General features: G+C 47.5%; 1 protein-coding gene across 3 annotated transcripts in view; it reads left to right on the plus strand.

The window, feature by feature from the left end:
* AFF1 (ALF transcription elongation factor 1) overlaps window positions 1-23,922 on the plus strand; it is a 165,521-nt gene that overhangs the window by 118,109 nt on the left and 23,490 nt on the right. For all 3 annotated transcript variants that reach the window (XM_063458780.1, XM_063458781.1, XM_063458782.1), the window contains 5 exons: window positions 13,033-13,087; window positions 13,380-13,417; window positions 17,914-18,067; window positions 20,145-21,005; window positions 23,536-23,633. In XM_063458780.1, coding sequence (XP_063314850.1) covers window positions 13,033-13,087; window positions 13,380-13,417; window positions 17,914-18,067; window positions 20,145-21,005; window positions 23,536-23,633 — 1,206 coding nt within the window. The remainder of the gene's footprint in view (window positions 1-13,032; window positions 13,088-13,379; window positions 13,418-17,913; window positions 18,068-20,144; window positions 21,006-23,535; window positions 23,634-23,922) is intronic.

Below are 23,922 nucleotides of genomic sequence, written 5' to 3' on the forward strand. Positions count from 1 at the left end.
CGGACTGACGGACACACTGACGGACTGACGGACACACTGACGGACTGACGGACACACTGACGGACTGACGGACACACTGACGGACTGACGGACACACTGACGGACTGACGGACACACTGACGGACTGACGGACACACTGACGGACTGACGGACACACTGACGGACTGACGGACACACTGACGGACTGACGGACACACTGACGGACTGACGGACACACTGACGGACTGACGGACACACTGACGGACTGACGGACACACTGACGGACTGACGGACACACTGACGGACTGACGGACACACTGACGGACTGACGGACACACTGACGGACTGACGGACTCACTGACGGACTGACGGACACACTGACGGACTGACGGACACACTGACGGACTGACGGACACACTGACGGACTGACGGACACACTGACGGACTGACGGACACACTGACGGACTGACGGACACACTGACGGACTGACGGACACACTGACGGACTGACGGACACACTGACGGACTGACGGACACACTGACGGACTGACGGACACACTGACGGACTGACGGACACACTGACGGACTGACGGACACACTGACGGACTGACGGACACACTGACGGACTGACGGACACACTGACGGACTGACGGACACACTGACGGACTGACGGACACACTGACGGACTGACGGACACACTGACGGACTGACACACTCACTGACGGACGGACACACTCACTGACGGACTGACGGACTGACGGACACACTGACGGACTGACGGACACACTGACGGACTGACACACTCACTGACGGACTGACGGACACACTGACGGACTGACGGACACACTGACGGACTGACACACTCACTGACGGACTGACGGACACACTGACGGACTGACGGACACACTGACGGACTGACACACTCACTGACGGACTGACGGACACACTGACGGACTGACGGACACACTGACGGACTGACGGACACACTGACGGACTGACGGACACACTGACGGACTGACGGACACACTGACGGACTGACGGACACACTGACGGACTGACGGACACACTGACGGACTGACGGACACACTGACGGACTGACGGACACACTGACGGACTGACGGACACACTGACGGACTGACGGACACACTGACGGACTGACGGACACACTGACGGACTGACGGACACACTGACGGACTGACGGACACACTGACGGACTGACGGACACACTGACGGACTGACGGACACACTGACGGACTGACGGACACACTGACGGACTGACGGACTGACACACTCACTGACGGACTGACACACTCACTGACGGACTGACACACTCACTGACGGACTGACACACTCACTGACGGACTGACACACTCACTGACGGACTGACACACTCACTGACGGACTGACGGACTGACACACTCACTGACGGACTGACACACTCACTGACGGACTGACACACTCACTGACGGACTGACACACTCACTGACGGACTGACACACTCACTGACGGACTGACACACTCACTGACGGACTGACACACTCACTGACGGACTGACACACTCACTGACGGACTGACACACTCACTGACGGACTGACACACTCACTGACGGACTGACACACTCACTGACGGACTGACACACTCACTGACGGACTGACACACTCACTGACGGACTGACACACTCACTGACGGACTGACACACTCACTGACGGACTGACACACTCACTGACGGACTGACACACTCACTGACGGACTGACACACTCACTGACGGACTGACACACTCACTGACGGACTGACACACTCACTGACGGACTGACACACTCACTGACGGACTGACACACTCACTGACGGACTGACACACTCACTGACGGACTGACACACTCACTGACGGACTGACACACTCACTGACGGACTGACACACTCACTGACGGACTGACACACTCACTGACGGACTGACACACTCACTGACGGACTGACACACAGACTGACGGACTGACACACACACTGACGGACTGACGGACTGACACACACACTGACGGACTGACGGACTGACACACACACTGACGGACTGACACACACACTGACGGACTGACGGACTGACACACACACTGACGGACTGACGGACTGACACACACACTGACGGACTGACGGACTGACACACTCGCTGACGGACTGACACACTCACTCACTGACTGACACTCACTCACTGACTGTCACTCACTCACTGACTGACACTCACTGACTGACACTCACTGACTGACACTCACTGACTGACACTCACTGACACTCACTGACTGACACTCACTGACTGACACTCACTCACTGACACTCACTCACTGACTCACCCTCGCTCACTGACGGACTGACACGCTCACTGACGGACTGACACGCTCACTGACGGACTGACACACTCACTGACGGACTGACACACTCACTGACGGACTGACACACTCACTGACGGACTGACACACTCACTGACGGACTGACACACTCACTGACGGACTGACACACTCACTGACGGACTGACACACTCACTGACGGACTGACACACTCACTGACGGACTGACACACTCACTGACGGACTGACACACTCACTGACGGACTGACACACTCACTGACGGACTGACACACTCACTGACGGACTGACACACTCACTGACGGACTGACACACTCACTGACGGACTGACACACTCACTGACGGACTGACACACTCACTGACGGACTGACACACTCACTGACGGACTGACACACTCACTCACGGACTGACACACTCACTCACGGACTGACGGACTGACACACTCACTGACGGACTGACGGACACACTGACGGACTGACGGACACACTGACGGACTGACGGACACACTGACGGACTGACGGACACACTGACGGACTGACGGACACACTGACGGACTGACGGACACACTGACGGACTGACACACTCACTGACGGACTGACGGACACACTGACGGACTGACGGACACACTGACGGACTGACACACTCACTGACGGACTGACGGACACACTGACGGACTGACGGACACACTGACGGACTGACGGACACACTGACGGACTGACGGACACACTGACGGACTGACACACTCACTGACGGACTGACGGACACACTGACGGACTGACACACTCACTGACGGACTGACGGACACACTGACGGACTGACGGACACACTGACGGACTGACGGACACACTGACGGACTGACGGACACACTGACGGACTGACGGACACACTGACGGACTGACGGACACACTGACGGACTGACACACTCACTGACGGACTGACGGACACACTGACGGACTGACGGACACACTGACGGACTGACGGACACACTGACGGACTGACACACTCACTGACGGACTGACGGACACACTGACGGACTGACGGACACACTGACGGACTGACGGACACACTGACGGACTGACGGACACACTGACGGACTGACGGACACACTGACGGACTGACGGACACACTGACGGACTGACGGACACACTGACGGACTGACGGACACACTGACGGACTGACGGACACACTGACGGACTGACGGACACACTGACGGACTGACACACACACTGACGGACTGACGGACTGACACACTCACTGACGGACTGACACACTCACTGACGGACTGACACACTCACTGACGGACTGACACACTCACTGACGGACTGACACACTCACTGACGGACTGACGGACTGACACACTCACTGACGGACTGACGGACTGACACACTCACTGACGGACTGACGGACTGACACACTCACTGACGGACTGACGGACTGACACACTCACTGACGGACTGACACACTCACTGACGGACTGACACACTCACTGACGGACTGACACACTCACTGACGGACTGACACACTCACTGACGGACTGACACACTCACTGACGGACTGACACACTCACTGACGGACTGACACACTCACTGACGGACTGACACACTCACTGACGGACTGACACACTCACTGACGGACTGACACACTCACTGACGGACTGACACACTCACTGACGGACTGACACACTCACTGACGGACTGACACACTCACTGACGGACTGACACACTCACTGACGGACTGACACACTCACTGACGGACTGACACACTCACTGACGGACTGACACACTCACTGACGGACTGACACACTCACTGACGGACTGACACACTCACTGACGGACTGACACACTCACTGACGGACTGACACACTCACTGACGGACTGACACACAGACTGACGGACTGACACACACACTGACGGACTGACGGACTGACACACACACTGACGGACTGACACACACACTGACGGACTGACGGACTGACACACACACTGACGGACTGACGGACTGACACACACACTGACGGACTGACGGACTGACACACACACTGACGGACTGACGGACTGACACACACACTGACGGACTGACACACTCGCTGACGGACTGACACACTCGCTGACGGACTGACACACTCGCTGACGGACTGACACACTCGCTGACGGACTGACACACTCGCTGACGGACTGACACACTCGCTGACGGACTGACACACTCGCTGACGGACTGACACACTCGCTGACGGACTGACACACTCGCTGACGGACTGACACACTCGCTGACGGACTGACACACTCGCTGACGGACTGACACACTCGCTGACGGACTGACACACTCGCTGACGGACTGACACACTCGCTGACGGACTGACACACTCGCTGACGGACTGACACACTCGCTGACGGACTGACACACTCGCTGACGGACTGACACACTCGCTGACGGACTGACACACTCGCTGACGGACTGACACACTCGCTGACGGACTGACACACTCGCTGACGGACTGACACACTCGCTGACGGACTGACACACTCGCTGACGGACTGACACACTCGCTGACGGACTGACACACTCGCTGACGGACTGACACACTCGCTGACGGACTGACGGACTGACACACTCACTGACGGACTGACGGACTGACACACTCACTCACGGACTGACGGACTGACACACTCACTCACGGACTGACGGACTGACACACTCACTCACGGACTGACGGACTGACACACTCACTCACGGACTGACACACTCACTGACGGACTGACACACTCACTGACGGACTGACACACTCACTGACGGACTGACACACTCACTGACGGACTGACACACTCACTGACGGACTGACACACTCACTGACGGACTGACACACACACTGACGGACTGACACACACACTGACGGACTGACACACTTACTGACGGACTGACACACTCACTGACGGACTGACACACTCACTGACGGACTGACACACTCACTGACGGACTGACACACTCACTGACGGACTGACACACTCACTGACGGACTGACACACTCACTGACGGACTGACACACACACTGACGGACTGACACACACACTCACTGACGGACTGACGGACTGACACACACACTGACGGACTGACACACTCACTGACGGACTGACGGACTGACACACTCACTGACGGACTGACACACTCACTGACGGACTGACACACTCACTGACGGACTGACACACTCACTCACGGACTGACACACTCACTCACGGACTGACGGACTGACACACTCACTCACGGACTGACGGACTGACACACTCACTCACGGACTGACGGACTGACACACTCACTCACGGACTGACGGACTGACACACACACTCACGGACTGACGGACTGACACACACACTCACGGACTGACGGACTGACACACACACTCACGGACTGACGGACTGACACACACACTGACGGACTGACGGACTGACACACACACTGACGGACTGACGGACTGACACACTCACTGACGGACTGACGGACTGACACACTCACTGACGGACTGACGGACTGACACACTCACTGACGGACTGACGGACTGACACACTCACTGACGGACTGACGGACTGACACACTCACTGACGGACTGACACACTCACTGACGGACTGACACACTCACTGACGGACTGACACACTCACTGACGGACTGACACACTCACTGACGGACTGACACACTCACTGACGGACTGACACACTCACTGACGGACTGACACACTCACTGACGGACTGACACACTCACTGACGGACTGACACACTCACTGACGGACTGACACACTCACTGACGGACTGACACACTCACTGACGGACTGACACACTCACTCACGGACTGACACACTCACTCACGGACTGACGGACTGACACACTCACTGACGGACTGACGGACTGACACACTCACTGACGGACTGACACACTCACTGACGGACTGACACACTCACTGACGGACTGACACACACACTGACGGACTGACACACACACTGACGGACTGACACACACACTGACGGACTGACGGACTGACACACACACTGACGGACTGACGGACTGACACACTCACTGACGGACTGACACACTCACTGACGGACTGACACACTCACTGACGGACTGACACACTCACTGACGGACTGACACACTCACTGACGGACTGACACACTCACTGACGGACTGACACACTCACTGACGGACTGACACACTGACACACTCACTGACGGACTGACACACTCACTGACGGACTGACACACTCACTCACGGACTGACACACTCACTCACGGACTGACGGACTGACACACTCACTCACGGACTGACGGACTGACACACTCACTCACGGACTGACGGACTGACACACTCACTCACGGACTGACGGACTGACACACACACTCACGGACTGACGGACTGACACACTCACTCACGGACTGACCGGCTCGCTCTCACGCTCACTCACTCGCTCGCTGACACGCTCACTCACTCGCTGACACGCTCACTCGCTCGCTGACACGCTCACTCGCTCGCTCACTCACTCACTGACACGCTCACTCGCTCACTCACTCACTCTCTAACTGACACGCTCACTCACTCGCTGACTCGCTCGCTCACTCGCTCACTCGCTCACTGACACGCTCACTCACTCGCTCACTGACACGCTCACTCACACGCTCACTGACATGCTCACTCACACGCTCACTCGCTCACTCACACGCTCACTCACACGCTCACTCACACGCTCACTCGCTCACTCACACGCTCACTCACTCACTCACACGCTCACTCACACGCTCACTCACACACTCACTGACACGCTCACTCACTCGCTCACTCACTGACACGCTCACTCGCTCACTCACTCACTGACAGGCACACAGATACATACTGTTGCACACACTCCGAGTGAGTATATGTCAAATCAAACATTATATAAGTGCTGCCAGCATTTAGCATACACAGTTAACAGCCGTTCATAATGCCCACCTCTTTCATCTTATCCTTCATCCATCAGACATCATGATCCTTAGGGTACTTCCCCACGACCCCCACTGGAGGGATAGGTTCCACTAGACTGCTGTCCTCCAATGCTTTCGCTACCGCTCCTTGCCACGGGGACTGGTTTAGCATGTCCTTTTCCTTCCGCACAGCCTCTCGTGCTCCTCCCGTATCCTGGGCAGCTGCCTGCCATCTTCCTGTCCTTTCTTTCTGGCCACAGGGGCTGCAGGAGCCCACACAGCAGCTTGGGGGGGTCTGGAATGAAGAAGCATAGGGTCGTGAACCCACTTAACACCAGCTCACGCAGAAGGAACTTCTCCTTGAACTGGAACCCAGACAGATTTCTGCCACAGCCCAAAACACTGATTTCCCCCCCCCCCTCCTCCCCCTCCCGAGCATCTTCCACAACCCCCTTAATGGCAGCGCTAGGACCCTGAGGAAATCACAAAATACCTACTCAGAGGTGTAACTAGAAACCACCAGGACCCTGCTGTGAAAACTGCCCTGCCCCAAATTCGTCTACCACCTGCCACCCTCCCCTTATGTCTTCTCTTCCCTGTTCCTCCCACACACACGCAGACAAACCTGTACATACACTCGTACGTACGCACACACACACACACTCTCGTACGTACGCACACACACACACTCTCGTACGTGCACACACACACACACACACACACTCTCGTTCGTACGTACGTACGTACGTACGTACGTACGCACACACACACACTCTCGTACGTACGCACACACACACACTCTCGTACGTACGCACACACACACACTCTCGTACGTACGCACACACACACACTCTCGTACGTACGCACACACACACTCTCGTACGTGCGCACACACACTCTCGTACGTGCGCACACACACTCTCGTACGTGCGCACACACACTCTCGTACGTGCGCACACACACTCTCGTACGTGCGCACACACACTCTCGTACGTGCGCACACACACTCTCGTACGTGCGCACACACACACACTCTCGTACGTGCGCACACACACACTCTCGTACGTGCGCACACACACACTCTCGTACGTGCGCACACACACACTCTCGTACGTGCGCACACACACACTCTCGTACGTGCGCACACACACACTCTCGTACGTGCGCACACACACACTCTCTCGTACGTGCGCACACACACACTCTCTCGTACGTGCGCACACACACTCTCTCTCGTACGTGCGCACACACACTCTCTCTCGTACGTGCGCACACACACACTCTCTCGTACGTGCGCACACACACACTCTCTCGTACGTGCGCACACACACACTCTCTCGTACGTGCGCACACACACACTCTCTCGTACGTGCGCACACACACACTCTCTCGTACGTGCGCACACACACACTCTCTCGTACGTGCGCACACACACTCTCTCGTACGTGCGCACACACACTCTCTCGTACGTGCGCGCACACGCACACACACTCTCTCGTACGTGCGCGCACACGCACACACACTCTCTCGTACGTGCGCGCACACGCACACACACTCTCTCGTACGTGCGCGCACACGCACACACACTCTCTCGTACGTGCACGCACACACACTCTCTCGTACATGCGCGCACACGCACACGCACTCTCTCGTACGTGCGCGCACACGCACACGCACACACACTCTCTCGTACGTGCGCGCACACGCACACGCACACACACTCTCGTACGTGCGCGCACACGCACACACACACACACTCTCTCGTACGTGCGCGCACACGCACACACACACACACTCTCTCGTACGTGCGCGCACACGCACACACACACACTCTCTCGTACGTGCGCGCACACGCACACACACTCTCTCGTACGTGCGCGCACACGCACACACACACTCTCTCGTACGTGCGCGCACACGCACACACACACTCTCTCGTACGTGCGCGCACACGCACACACACACTCTCTCGTACGTGCGCGCACACGCACACACACACTCTCTCGTACGTGGGCGCACACGCACACACACACTCTCTCGTACATGCGCGCACACGCACACACACACTCTCTCGTACGTGCGCGCACACGCACACACACTCTCTCGTACGTGCGCGCACACGCACACACACTCTCTCGTACGTGCGCGCACACACACACACACACTCTCTCTCGTACGTGCGCGCACACACACACACACACATTCTCATACAAACATGCAGAGAAACATTCATATACACACACACACACACACACACACACACACAATGTTTGTCACCTTCCTGTTTCCTACCTTTTTAGACGCAGGAGGGTGACTTCCCTGGTGTCCAGTGGTGGCTCAGGCTGAAGGGAGTCAGAGTTCCCACTCTCCTTCCTCCTTCCGCTTGGCTCTCGGTGGTTGCTGGGAGCAGTGACTTGGGCAGTCACTTCCTCCCAGCTCTGATGTCATCACAGGGGGCATGGTCATGCTATTAAAGAGCCGCAGCGCTGATCGGGCCCCCTGGAAATTCATTGCCATCGGGTGGCCCTAACAGCATAGGCCATCCAATGGGCTCCTTCAGTGCGGCTGTCCCGGGGCCGCGTTACTTAGCCGCGGTAGTTCTGCCACTGCACCCACCTCTAGGACACTTTTCCATTTCTTCCAGGCTGTTAATAAGCATGTCTGGGAAGGCACAGAAGGGGTGTACTTCTCAATCAATAGGGGTTGCAGCTGCGACCGTGGTTGGTACGCCACTGGCTCTGTATATTTTATTAGCTTAGCCACAATTTTCTCAAAGGAGAATAAAAATGCTCATTTTATATAATGCAATGTGCTCACTAGTAATCTTTAAAATATGCAAATAATTTCTTAAACCATAAACCCACGGTTTGAATTAGTAGCGGGTCCATAAAACTGAATCCTCCTGTTCTGCTTCTACTTTTGATTAGTTCCAGTCTAGTGTGCAGACTTGACATGTTAAAATAAAAATATTAAGTGACTCACACTCGAACCATAGTACATAAATATGAGACAGCCATAGTTCACCAGTATTCATGGAAAAGGTCCAAAATCGCAGCCTGCAAAAATGCCACAACTTTAAAAATGAGATATAACATGTATTACAAGATTTTGCATTTCTAAACTTTCTAAACTAGTCTCCAGTTTTATCTGGAATTTATTGCTAGTGTAAATAAATTATATTTAAAAAAGAAAAAAGGGGGGGAAGAACAAATATATCGATAAAGTCTTTATGAGCAATGTCTCCAGAAACAGTTTGGATGTTAAGGCCACAGTTACAAATCCTACACTGAAGTTTATTTATAGCGGTTGCCACAAGATGGGACTGGTAAATGACCAGTTGTAGTTAGCTGAATTGACATACTCCTTTTCTGCCTTGTGATCATCTGCAATAAAAACGCGACAATGGAGCAAGTACACCCTTTAGATTTTGCTGAGATAAGCCATGAAAAATGGTTTGCAACAATGGAGTTCGCATCACCACTGCTGGCATTTTGGCAATGTTTGTTCTTTTCCTCCCCTTTTTTTTTTTTTTTTTTTTATAGTGCCAGGCAAGAATATTACTCTTATGCACATAATGCTAACTTTGACTGTCATTTATCTCGGCATTGCTTAGTTTTTATTTATTTTAACAAGCCTCCCTTACTTTTAGTCATTCCAGTAGTGCAACTTTCATTTCACATGCTCTGAACTTGCCTCCTTATCTACACACGCAGCTTACCGCTCCTGCAGGCTGGGTGCGGCTAGTAATCCCAATTCTAAAGAAAGGTTGCCAGCACTTGCAATATTAAACAGGTTTATAGAACAGGCAAAGCCGATCCTCCTGCAGGGCAATCTCACAGCCACTTTTAGGTGTATGACTGTTCTCTTTTGGGTTTTGTCTGGTAAGAAAACAAAATGCACGTGCGTACCATAGTCTTAGTTAATTGAAGGTAGACTTGAGAAACTAAGTGAAATTTAGATTGTGTTTAAAATAAAAAACCTCTATATTGGGGATGCACGTCAAAACTCTCTCTATGCTGTTGGCATTAAGGGTGATCAGGCTCAATTTATTTAGGTTAAATTAAGTAGTTCTCTCGGTAAATATGTGCAAAAATGGACTCCCGTTCACTTACAGAACTATGGCCCCAAAATGGTCTCCTTCGGTTTGAGTGACTGCTTCATGTATATGAAAAGATGGAGACCATGTCACATGGAACTTTATGCAATGTCTCTTGTATGCAAATGTAGATTGGTGAATGCACAAAGCTACTAAATAGGATTAACAGTTGGAAGAGCCCCACACTCCATTTACCTGTCTGTAAACAATGTGCTAATAAATGGGGTATAGTGTTGTAAGCGCCCCACGCTCCATTTACCCATCTGTAAACAATGTGCTAATAAATGGGGTATAGTGTTGTAAGCGCCCCACGCTCCATTTACCTATCTGTAAACAATGTGCTAATAAATGGGGTATAGTGTTGTAAGCGCCCCACACTCCATTTACCTATCTGTAAGCCATGTGCTAATAAATGGGGTATAGTGTATCAGCAGATGTCTTGCTATAATCACGTTTGCATACATTTAATTATAATTTACATAATGACAGTCGCTTTTTATGTGAAATTGATTTAGATACTGTGTCCTGTATGTAGGTCACAACGTTGAGCCATAGCGACACAGTGCAATAGAATGTTTTTAGTATACATCCTATATGTTTTTGCAGCCCTTCTGGTGAACATCATTGCTACCTTTCCAGATGTTTTTATATACCAGAAGAGTAACTAGGAGAGACGGAGCAGGGACATAATCCCAAGGGTGCCTGCAAGTGGGAGTAGACTGTGCACAGTTGTTGGATTGGACAAGCTACTGTGGTCGGAGTTCAGTGTGTTTGTCTGAATGTAGTGTGCTGGAATGAGGTGACCGTGACACATTCATGGGGTGAGCAATGTTGGATCTGACCTCCAGCACCCTTGTAGTTTGATTTATTCATCTCATATACACACTGCACCAGCACAGGTCTATTATTAGGTAAAGATAAGCAGTGATGCTCTGGAGGGTTAGCAAGCTATCCTGAAATCCCCAGGTAGCGCACCGTCGCTGTGCTGTATCTGATGCCGTGCATAGTAATTGCTAATGAAGACAAATGTGCTTCTGGTTTGTATTTATTCAGGATGGCTTTAAAAAAAAAAAAAAAAGTAATAGCTTGCTTCAGCTAACCTGTAAATGTTGTAAAATATATTATTAGACGGCTGTAGTTCAGTAACTTAATGTTATGTCTTGATTTATGTCTATACAATTCCTGGTAGGTTGTCAAGACTCATTGTGGTTCTGTGTGTGTCTTTCTTGCATACAACCATTTGGTTTTTATCATTTGCTATGCTTGTGACAAGCATTGGCTTCCATATATAAAATAAATGCATTTTCCTTTACCTTTTGGGAACCAGTAAATAAAATCATGGTTTGTTTCACTGACTGTTGTTTTTAATAGTAGTAGTTTTCGTAAGCGCACGTTCTTGCTGGTTGTGTCTTGGCATCATATAGAAAAATAGAGAGCATAAAGACACCAAAAAAAAATAAAAAATATATGCCCAGTAGATAATTTCAGAACTTAAAGTTCTACAAGAGTACAGGTTATTATTTTTATTTTTTTAATATAATAATATGCAGTGGAATTTTCAGTAGGTCTATGTAACCATACATGCCTGTATAAGTAGGTTCACGTTTATAGCTTGGAGTTTTTGTCCCAGTTTGGTTGGTTTTAATTGATATGTCTTTCAGTATGCTGCAAGATGACCTCCAAATCAGTGACAGTGATGACAGTGACGAGGGAGAGGTATTAAGTTTTTATTTATTTATTATTCTATTTGCTTTTAATGAATTCAAATGTTTTTGTGGGTCATGGTCATTCTCCTCCCTCCCACCCCACCACCCCTCTTTTCTTTAGAACATATATTACTTTGCTCTATAAGCCTACACACTGTGTCACAAAATGCTCCTTTTATAGTCTTTTTAAAGTAAATTTGTAATGTTGTTGACTATTAAATATGTAAATGTGTAGCATTTTATTGCCTGCTTTAACCTGCATTGTAATGTTTATTAAACATGTTCATTTTAATCTCTTTCAGAACTCTGAAAAGATATCATCCTCATCTGTGCCATCAAGGTAAAATATGTTTTAAGGCCTGCCATTTTACTTTACTTGTTCTACGCAAGCAAGCTTGCATGACAACAATTATGTTAAGCTACAAACATTTTCTGTAAGATTCTAAACAATTATTTGGTCTATGGTTACATTTGTTAAAGGTACAACAAAGTGTAAGCTGTAGTTGTTTTGGTGACTATAATGTCCCTTTAAGGCCGACCCACCTTTTTAAAGTTTAATGTATGCACAGAAGTAATACACATATATCCCTGTTGTAGTGCTTCAGCCCTGTGTTTGTCTCCATCTCCCATGGGTGTAGTAGGAGTTGTAGTTCGTAAGCATCCGGTCCAGTGTTTAAAAAAAATTCCTGGACTAAGCCATCACAAGTTTACATACCTCATTAAAACAGCCAGTACTTTAAACAACCTGTTTGCCTTTACATGAAATCCCACCATTGAAAATGTGGTTTAAAAAAATAAATTAAAAAAATTGTTAACTAGTGATAAGGGTTGTGGTCTGCCAACGGTTGGTGTTTGTCCAGTTCATTCGATTTTCCCCAGAAGCCTAGATTCTATTCTGGAAAGCATTGTCTTGCTGCTCCCTGACTTCAGTGAAGTTGAAACTATATCCCTTTACATGCTGTACCAGACAGACCGTGACTCATGCTCCAGCCATGACTGCATTGCTAGGGTAGAGGCATATTTCCTAATAGCAGATGTTCAATGGTTTATGTTTGTAAGATGGAAACAACTGAGCTGTAGCCATGAGCTCTTGTTCATTGTTTTAAAATGGATTCCATCAGAACTGTAAATCAGTATTTTTATTTTTTATTTTTTTTTAATGATAATGAATAGATACTTCTTGTTAGATATGACTCTCCCCACACACATGCTTTTTTTCTCTCCTTAAGGTTTTATGTACCGTATATACTCGAGTATAAGCCGAGTTTTTCAGCCCATTTTTTGGGCTGAAAAACCCCAACTCGGCTTATACTCGAGTCAGAGTCTGTATTATGGCAATTTGCATTGCCATAATACAGACTGGGGGGAGAGGGGGGCTGGCAGAGCTGTAACTTACCTTTCCTGCAGCTCCTGTCAGCTCTCTCCTCCTCCGCCGGTCCGTTCAGCACCTCGGTCAGCTCCCAGTGTAAGGCTCGCGAGAGCCGCGGCTCTCGCGAGATTTACACTGGGAGCTGACAGAAGAGCAGAACGGACGGCGCAGAGGAGGAGAGAGCTGACAGGAGCTGCAGGAAAGGTAAGTACAGCTCTGCCAGCCCCCCTCTCCCCCCCACTGAACTGCCACTGGACCACCAGGGAAGGAGAGCCCCCCTCCCTGCCATATATCAAGCAGGGAGGGGGGACGAAAAAAATAAAAAAAAATAAAATAAGAAATAAAAAAAAAAAAAAAATAATAATAAAATAAAAAAGGGGTATAAGGACCACTATGGGAGGGGGGGGGGTATAAGGACCACTATGGGAGGGAGGGGGTGGGTTAAGGACCACTATGGGAGGGAGGGGGGTATAAGGACCGCTATGGGAGGGAGGGGGGTATAAGGACCGCTATGGGAGGGAGGGGGGGTATAAGGACCACTATGGGAGGGAGGGGGGGGATAAGGACCACTATGGGAGGGAGGGGGGGTATAAGGACCACTATGGGAGGGAGGGGGGGTATAAGGACCACTATGGGAGGGAGGGGGGGTATAAGGACCACTATGGGAGGGAGGGGGGGTATAAGGACCACTATGGGAGGGAGGGGGGGTATAAGGACCACTATGGGAGGGAGGGGGGGTATAAGGACCACTATGGGAGGGAGGGGGGGGTATAAGGACCACTATGGGAGGGGTGGGGGGTATAAGGACCACTATGGGAGGGAGGGGGGGATAAGGACCACTATGGGAGGGAGGGAGGGGGGATAAGGACCACTATTGGAGGGAGGGGGGTATAAGGACCACTATTGGAGGGAGGGGGGTATAAGGACCACTATGGGAGGGAGGGGGGGTATAAGGACCACTATGGGAGGGAGGGGGGGTATAAGGACCACTATGGGAGGGAGGGGGGGTATAAGGACCACTATGGGAGGGAGGGGGGGTATAAGGACCACTATGGGAGGGGGTGGGATAAGGACCACTATGGGAGGGAGGGGGGTATAAGGACCATTATGGGAGGGAGGGGGGGGGTATATGGACCACTATGGGAGGGATGGGGGGGGATAAGGAACACTATGGGAGGGAGAAGGGGGATAAGGACCACTATGGGAGGGGAGGGGGAAGTAAGGACCACTAGGGGAGGGTAAGGACCACTAGGGGAGGGGTGAGTCAGGACCACTGGGGGGGGGAGTGAAGGAACACGGGGGTGGGGAGGTAAGGACCACTGAGGGAGGAGGAGGGGAAGTCAGGACATATGGGGGGGGAGGGGGCGGCAAAATTTTTTTTGCCTACGGCGGCAAATATCCTTGCACCGGCCCTGCACACACTGCATTCACACACTGCATTCATGCACACACACACTGCACTCATACACACACGCTGCACTCATACACACACACATACGCACACACTGCATTCATTATACACACACTGTAAATAAATATTCAATTAATATATTTTTTTTAGGATCTAATTTTATTTAGAAATTTACCAGTAGCTGCTGCATTTCCCACCCTAGTCTTATACTCGAGTCAATAAGTTTTCACAGTTTTTTGGGATAAAATTAGGGGCCTCGGCTTATATTCGGGTCGGCTTATACTCGAGTATATACGGTAAGTTTAGGTATGGTGTGCAGATATTTCAGGCTTCACTCATACGATCATTGTATATTTGGTACACAGGAGTACACCAATAAAACCATTGCCAGGTGCCCTAATTTAAATGCATGATAAAACATAACTTACATTTTTAATAACTTATGGAAAATAAAAAATAAATGCATGCAGAAAAATCAATATTTTTTATTTATTTATTTATTTGTGTGTGTGCAAATCTCCAGACATAACATAAAGAGGCTTTAGCCGTACAGACAGCAGGGAGTTGCTTGGTCATACCAGAGCTTTTCATACTAGTCTGTTCATTCTGAACTGTTGGATATGTTTAACCCAGAAATGCAAGGCTTCAATTGTAGATACAATAGTAACATGCACACAGAGATGACTTGTACCTGTGTCTCTTATCTATAAATGTTTGTCTCAAACTGCATTTGTCTTGGCAGGCAGCATCACGTTATACTCTGGGGCTTGTAGTTCTACAGTTTATTTTTATTTTTTTTAATTCTATTAGTTCTCCTATTGATGAATGGGTAATGTAATGGCCAGAAAGCATTGTGTGCTTCCTGATGTGTATGTCTATGATATTGGAGAAACCCTACAGCAGGCTCCTAAAAGGTACTTCCCCAGATGTTTTCAAATTACAGCTTCCATGTACTTTGTTATTCTAAAGGAATGCAAGGCATCAAGGGAGTTGTAGTTTGGAAACCTCTTAGGATCTACCTTTTTGGCACCTCTGCACTTCAGGTTAAGACACACACAAAGGTTATGCTTATGGAGTGTTTTTAGCATCACATCCTCTGGTACAGGAATCAACAAGAATTAAGTATTTTAGAATGGATGAGATCAGACAGTGGAGAAGTTTTAAGGTGCATGATGCTCCTAAACATTTTATTGACTTATTAAAATATTAAAATGACAAAGTAACCTATAGCAAAGATGGCTAACTTTGCAGTTTATAGCTTTTGCCCAAAATAACTAGTTGTATTCGTGTTCGGAGATTGTCCTTTAAGTCTTTTGTATAGTAAAGGGAAAATGTATTTAAGATGGTGTTCTTGATAAGCATACATCTCAAACTTGTTTTTCTGACCTGCTCGCACTTTGGCCTGGGGGACCTCACATGCTATTTGTATTGGGAAGCACAATATATCATACAAGCTGACCAGTTAATGCTCTTTTAATAGAGTGTGCTAACTATATGTCAAAAGTTAAACCAATCAGGGTTATTCAATGAACTCAGTATTTTTGTAACTTAAATCTGAATGGCAAGACTGATGGAAAAATAGCCAATATGACTATGACGGGGTTGGAGAATTTATCCAAACGAGCAATTTTTTTGTGCTATTCTTTCCATTTGCATTTAACTACTGATGTCCATTTAACATAAATGGTGGGATATCTTTGACAAGGTGATATCTATAGCTTTGCACTTATCTGCTTTGGGAAAGAAATATGCTTGTTTTATTTAATTAAAATATATATATATTTTTTTTAAATGCAGCATTGCATGTGGTGTTCTAAAAAGATTATTCACAAAAGAGATTTTTTTTTTGTTTTTTTTTTTCAGTTTGGCCATTATGACCTTGATTTTGAAATTTACTTTGAATTCTCACTTTAGTAAATAACCCTGTAAGTGTGTGTTTGGGAGAAGACTGTCCTTGGAGTCCTGGAGAAATCCATAAACACAAATTTCCTTTGACTGGTTTATGTTGGTCTTGGCCCTGGTGCGTATGTAATATGGTTGTTGTCTTGCTTTTCAGTGTGCAGCAGTCTCAGGCAGATAGCGTGGTTTCTGCAGACTCTGGCAGTGTGGCATCAGAGAGCAGCGAGTCGGACAGCTCTTCAGACTCTGAGAACGAGAGCAGCTCAAGCGACAATGAAGTGAAACAGCCAACAAGAACTGTTTCTGTGGAGGTATTTCATTAATGCTATGTGTTCAACAACTGCTGTTCAGTGGAAGAGTGATAGTAAATCAAGATAATTAAGGTTTCTTTTGGGAGTTTCCAGTTCCATACAGTCATTTGTAATTATTCTATGGAACTGAAAACCCCCCAAAAGTATTTTTAATCTGTGCGGTAGGTTCTCTATTGTCGCAATGACAAAGCATAGTAGCTAGAGGAGGTGTGTATATATGTGTATGTATATATATTCAATGTTTGCAAAAAATCTGCACATCAGTCAAGCCACAAGACTTGCTTTTCCCACAGAAATCACAAATCTGCAGTGATGTTATTACCGCAAAGGATTCTGGGTGGGCACATGCAAATTAGTTTAAACATTTTTGCCTCATTCCATTTTAAACATGGATTCCTTTGAGTCTGTGTTTGCTGTATATAACAGCATTCCTTAGGTAAAGATGCAAAGCCAGTGAACCACTCATGGACTGCTGTTTCATTGTTAATGCAAATCATCAGCATGAGGTTGGTCACTGGTTTGCTTATTGAGGCATTAACAATAAAACAGCTGTCCATGAGTGGTTCACTGGCTTTGCATCTTTTCCTAAGTTGTGTTTCAAAGCTGTTGTATACTGCAAACACAGACTCAAAGGAATCCATGTTTAAAATGGAATGAGGCAAAAATGTGATTCTTTGTTAAACTAATTTGCATATGTCCACCCAGAATCCTTTGCGGTAGTAACATCACTGCAGATTTCTTTGGGAAAAGCAAGTCTTGTGACTTGACTGATGTGCAGATTTTTGTTTAACATTGTATTAACTATCCACAGACTTCAGGTGGAAGGGGTTTTCAATCACAATTTTCTTTCCTCACCATAATCCTATTGGTTTTTCATATATATGTCATATCTCATATCCACAATGTTTTGAGGATACATATTGATGGGGCAGCACGTGAAAGGGGTTGCCCTGTAGTATGTAGAATTTGGGTGTATAAGATTAATTAAGCAATGAAAATCCTGCAGGATATACTTTATACAAACTGCAGAGTAAAATTAGCATTTTCATAAATATAACAAAATTACGTGTCCCTGAAAATATGTGACCCATGGTGGATCTGGTAACCCTGTGTGTGAGTATGTGTCTCTACAGCATATAAGATCCAGCGCTCTCACACTTTCACTAAACAGCAACTTCAACTTTTTATTTTTTATTTGTAAACACCCATGCAACACCTTAACCTATGCAAAACATATTGTGTGTTTACTTATAGTATATGATCACACATTGTATAACTCTGCCACAACACCAATGCGCCCCATATTTGGCAGGTCTTATCCTATATATAATCATTTATTAATTTATTTTCTGGTAATTCCATATCTAGACCATTTAGAAACTATTTGCTGGTATCATATACAATCTCCAACAGCAGAAAAGGGGTCTCCCATTGATGGTGGCAGTAATCTAACCCCTGACGTTTCCTTGCCTTGAAAGGTTATGCTTTAAATAGGCTTACAGTTCTTATTTTAGAATCCCGCAACACTATGATCTTTGTAACCTTTAACCACTGCTTATGCCGGTCAGCATCTGTTCTACATAGTCGTGAAGGTTGGCAATCTCAGCAACTCCTTTGTAAGACCTCACTCTGTTCCAGTATATTTCACTATATACATTCCCTACAAAATGAAAAAGGGGGAAAAAAAGTAAAAAATATTTATCTATCTATATCTATATAAAATCTTCCCCCAGGTTTCTACTACTGTAGAGATCGGACAAGTAAGCAACAAAAATGTTTTAATTAACCCTTGCACTCATGATCTTCAAAAGAAGAGTTTAGCTCAGCCTAATCAGCACTGAATGAGTTTCATTGATGAAAGACTATGAATGAAACTTTGACCCATAAGGAGGTCCTCCACTACTAGCTTCTTTTGCCTTATACATTACTTAATTACTGTAAGCTTCAAATTGTTTTTTGTTTTTGTTTGCAGCCAATACACACAAAACATCAATAGCACAACTTAAATAGAAGTGTATTAACATTTGTATACTATCAAATTGTGTTTCACTGATTTGTTTTTTTTATTTGATTCTAGCTCAGTACATCCTCGACCAGTATATGGCATTTAAACAACTGGATGAAACCTTCAGCATCAACTGAAAGTCAAAGCATTGAGGACCATGAACAACCAAACCACTGGGATAGTAAAGAAGAGGAAATTCAAAAGACTGTTGAGCCTCACCACAAAAAGCTTACATGGACTTCTCAGGATGAAATCCCGAACAAAATATCCCATTCACAGTCCCCCGTGCCTAAGGAAAACATTACCCCCAGACAGACTGTTGGCATTAAGCAGCCTCGAAAGACTGTTAAAGCCTTGGTTACTGAGGAGCCAAAGGGAGGTCTTACAGTTGAGAGTGAACCTGCCCCATACAGACCCAGAGACCAACCCTCCAAAGAGAAACCAACTGTTAAAACGAAAGAGCGAACCAAATCAAATCATTGTAAGGAACCAAAAGGTAGCAGTGCGCATACCAGTGAGAAGAAGCACAAAAGCTCTCGACATGGTGGCAGCAGCAAGAAGTGTTTGAAAATTCAGTCAGACAAGGGCCACTCAGCCCCTCCCTCTCCACAAATCCCCCCTAGTCCCAAGGGGCAAAGCAAAGCCAACCATAGGACTAGTTTGGCTCACCCTGCAGTTGTGGTGTGTGAGGACATACGTGGGGATAAAGTGTTATTACCAATCGGGGACAGATTGTTGCAACCGCTAAGTAGCAAGCCTCTGTCTCTTGTTGTCAGGATTGACCTGACGTTGCTCTCTCGGCTTCCTGGCATATGTGGCAATATTAGCCAGTCAAAAAGAGAGAATGGAATTGATCAAGGGCTTTATTTTAAGAAGGAGGCGTCTGAGACAAAAAAGCTGAAGAAGCAAAGCAAAGAGCACTCGAAGAGTAAGGTAAAGAAAAAGTTAACATGTATATTCAGATGAGAATATTTTTTAGTTCAAAATCTGTTGATTGGTAATTTTTCTGCTAAACTGTACTCTGAAAACATTGGCAATGCACTTTTAAAGGGCACCTGTCATGCCCCAAACAACTTATGCTTATTAGATTGAGCATAAGATTTTATCTATACTTGGCGCTAGCAGTTTTGCTAGCTAATGTATAGGTAGACTTTTCTCCCAGCTGTCTGTCAATGCCTCCGCACGGGCCGCAAAAGGGATAACAGAAAAGACCTTCCACAGGAGGGCCTTCTATTCTCCTTCCAGAGCAGCCACAGCGCAAGCACTGGAGTTGCTATGGAAACTCCCTAACCTAACAGAGGTGGAGCGCAGTATGGCCAGGAGGTGGAACAGATATAAAGCACATCTTTATTTTTTTAAATTGAATACACAATGTATCTTTATGATAAATGGTGTATTTAATGTAAATGGAAGATAATTAAGGGAAGTCACTTTTTCCATTACACTTTCACACAATAAAAATGAATGCCATATAGAAAAATTGTTCCAGTTCTCCCAACAATATTGATGTGTAAAACATTAGAGCCTCACAGTGCTCAATGATAGGTCTAGTACCTCCATGTATCACCAGACCTAGCTGGTATTAATTTTGTTCTACGATATGATTTTAAAACTTACTAGGTGTTACAAATTGCTATTTGTAACTGGCCCTTTAAATGAGAAATTGCCCTGCTTCCCTGGATTGTGGAGAAGCCTGTTTGCCAGCCTCCTTCCTCATGACTATGGCCCCTGGAAGATTGTGCCCCTGAAAACTGATGAACTTTTGGTGAACAATGTCCCTTTAAGACTATGTCCCCAGACCTGTAAAATAACTTGTTCCTGGCTTTCTACCACTTGGTTCAGTAAATAGGGCTTACTGAACCAAGTACCACACAGGCAGACCACCCAGAAGTTAAAGTATGGAGGCAATTTACCTCCCAGGCTGTGAGGTTACTGCAGGTTAATTGCCGACCACTGGGTGGCCGCAGTTCGTGCAATCGAACACGTGGCGGCGGCCATCTTTGTTCAGTCGAACGCGGTCAGCGGTGTATGCTAAAGATTCTGTGGAACTGAAATTGGCTACACATTTTACGGAACACTGCTGACCCTTACCTTCTCCTACACTTAGTTTTTCAGCTCCAGAGACTAAGTCCCGTTCGAAGATGGGACTTAGTCGTTTTTCTGCATGAAATTGACCGACCGCACAGCCCAAATCTATGGAACTGTTTTGGGCAGGAAAATGTGCTTGCGGTCGGTCATAAAGGGACCTCCAGCTAACTTTTGATCCGCTGGAGGGATTTGGCTGATTTTTGGAAGTGTTTATGTTTGAAGTGTGCGGAGTAATTATTATGGAGATTGAATGTATAGTTTTAAAGTTACAGTGTATGTGTGAAAACTGTAATTTTACTGTCTGTAATAATTATGTTAACTGCTTATCTGAGGGGAGGGGATGTGTGGGTTGTACTGTTAATTGATTGGTTATTGTATGCCTCCCCCTGGGTGTGTTCTGTATGTGCACAACCGTAATAAAAAGCAGGCAGGGTGTTCCAGTCCTCAGTTCTTCTTGACCCTTCAAAACGTAGCCTCGTCTCGTTATTGGAGGGAATTGCTGTATCACACTGGGGATTGCTATGCTCTGCATATTCCCCATAGCTTAATCACATAGCTCTTTTAAGAGCTTGTTCCGGATACGCTCTCCTGGAGGAGAGGTCTTCCCCACACGGTCCTGGAGGACAGAAGCCGATCCAGGGTAGAAGGAAGACGGCGCGGCTCCAGTTAAGCTACGGCGGTTGTGGAGTGTGCGGTGGTTGTGGTGTCCAGTGCGGTGCTTGTGGTCCTCGGCGCAAGCTAGGAAGCGTCCGTCAACGGAGGGTACTCGGTCGGAGTACACGGAGCTCCGTTACACTAGGGATCGACCGATTATCGTTCTGGCTGATCTTATCGGCCGATATTCTGTATTTTCAGCAATATCGGTACCAGCCTATAAAGATACCGATATTGCCGATAATACATACCAGGCACGCAGAAAGCTCTTACTTCCCTTCCCTTCATCTCCCCGTGTAAATCTCGCGAGTCAGAGAGATTTACACAGGGGAGCTGAAGGGAGCTGCTGGGAAGGGAAGTAAGAGCTTTCTGTGGGCCTCCACTGCACAGTCCATGCCACCGGACCACCAGGGAATGCCATATGCCCCCTCACTGGCCAAGTAAGAAGCAGGGAGGGGGGAAAAATTATTATTTTTTTTAATAAACAACCTTCTTGTTTTAATATTTGTACATGTGCTTTATATCGTGATATGACTCCATTGTTCTTTGTTGCTCTGTTTCTACCAGCTGTTCTAGGCTAACATCTGAGTGCATCTCAAGGTTGCCAATGACAGTTGGTCATTTGTTTTGATTGTGATTTTATATCTATATACAGGAACACATGTTATCCTTCATGATTTGATATTAGTTTGTATTAATTTTTTTTTTAATTTGTTGCCAGGTGGATGATTGTGACAAGAATAGTAAAAAAAAGAAAATAAAGGTAGAGTCTGAAACAAATGCCGCCACTTCTCGTCACAAAGAGTTATCCACAGAAAAGTGAGTGTTTTCTTCAAATACTTACACTAAGTATCTATCAGAATATATTTTGTTACATTGTTTCCAAAATCTGTCTCCATCTGTCAGGTTTGACTAAGTTTTGTTGTTAAAGGGACACTATAGTCACCTGAACAACTTTAGCTTAATGAAGCAGTTTTGGTGTATAGAACATGCCCCTGCAGCCTCACTGCTCAATCCTCTGCCATTTAGGAGTTAAATCCCTTTGTTTATGAACCCTAGTCACACCTCCCTACATGTGACTTGCACAACCTTCCATAAACACTTCCTG

The sequence above is a fragment of the Pelobates fuscus genome, chromosome 6 (genome assembly GCF_036172605.1).
Source record: "Pelobates fuscus isolate aPelFus1 chromosome 6, aPelFus1.pri, whole genome shotgun sequence".
In the NCBI taxonomy this organism is placed as follows: domain Eukaryota; kingdom Metazoa; phylum Chordata; class Amphibia; order Anura; family Pelobatidae; genus Pelobates; species Pelobates fuscus.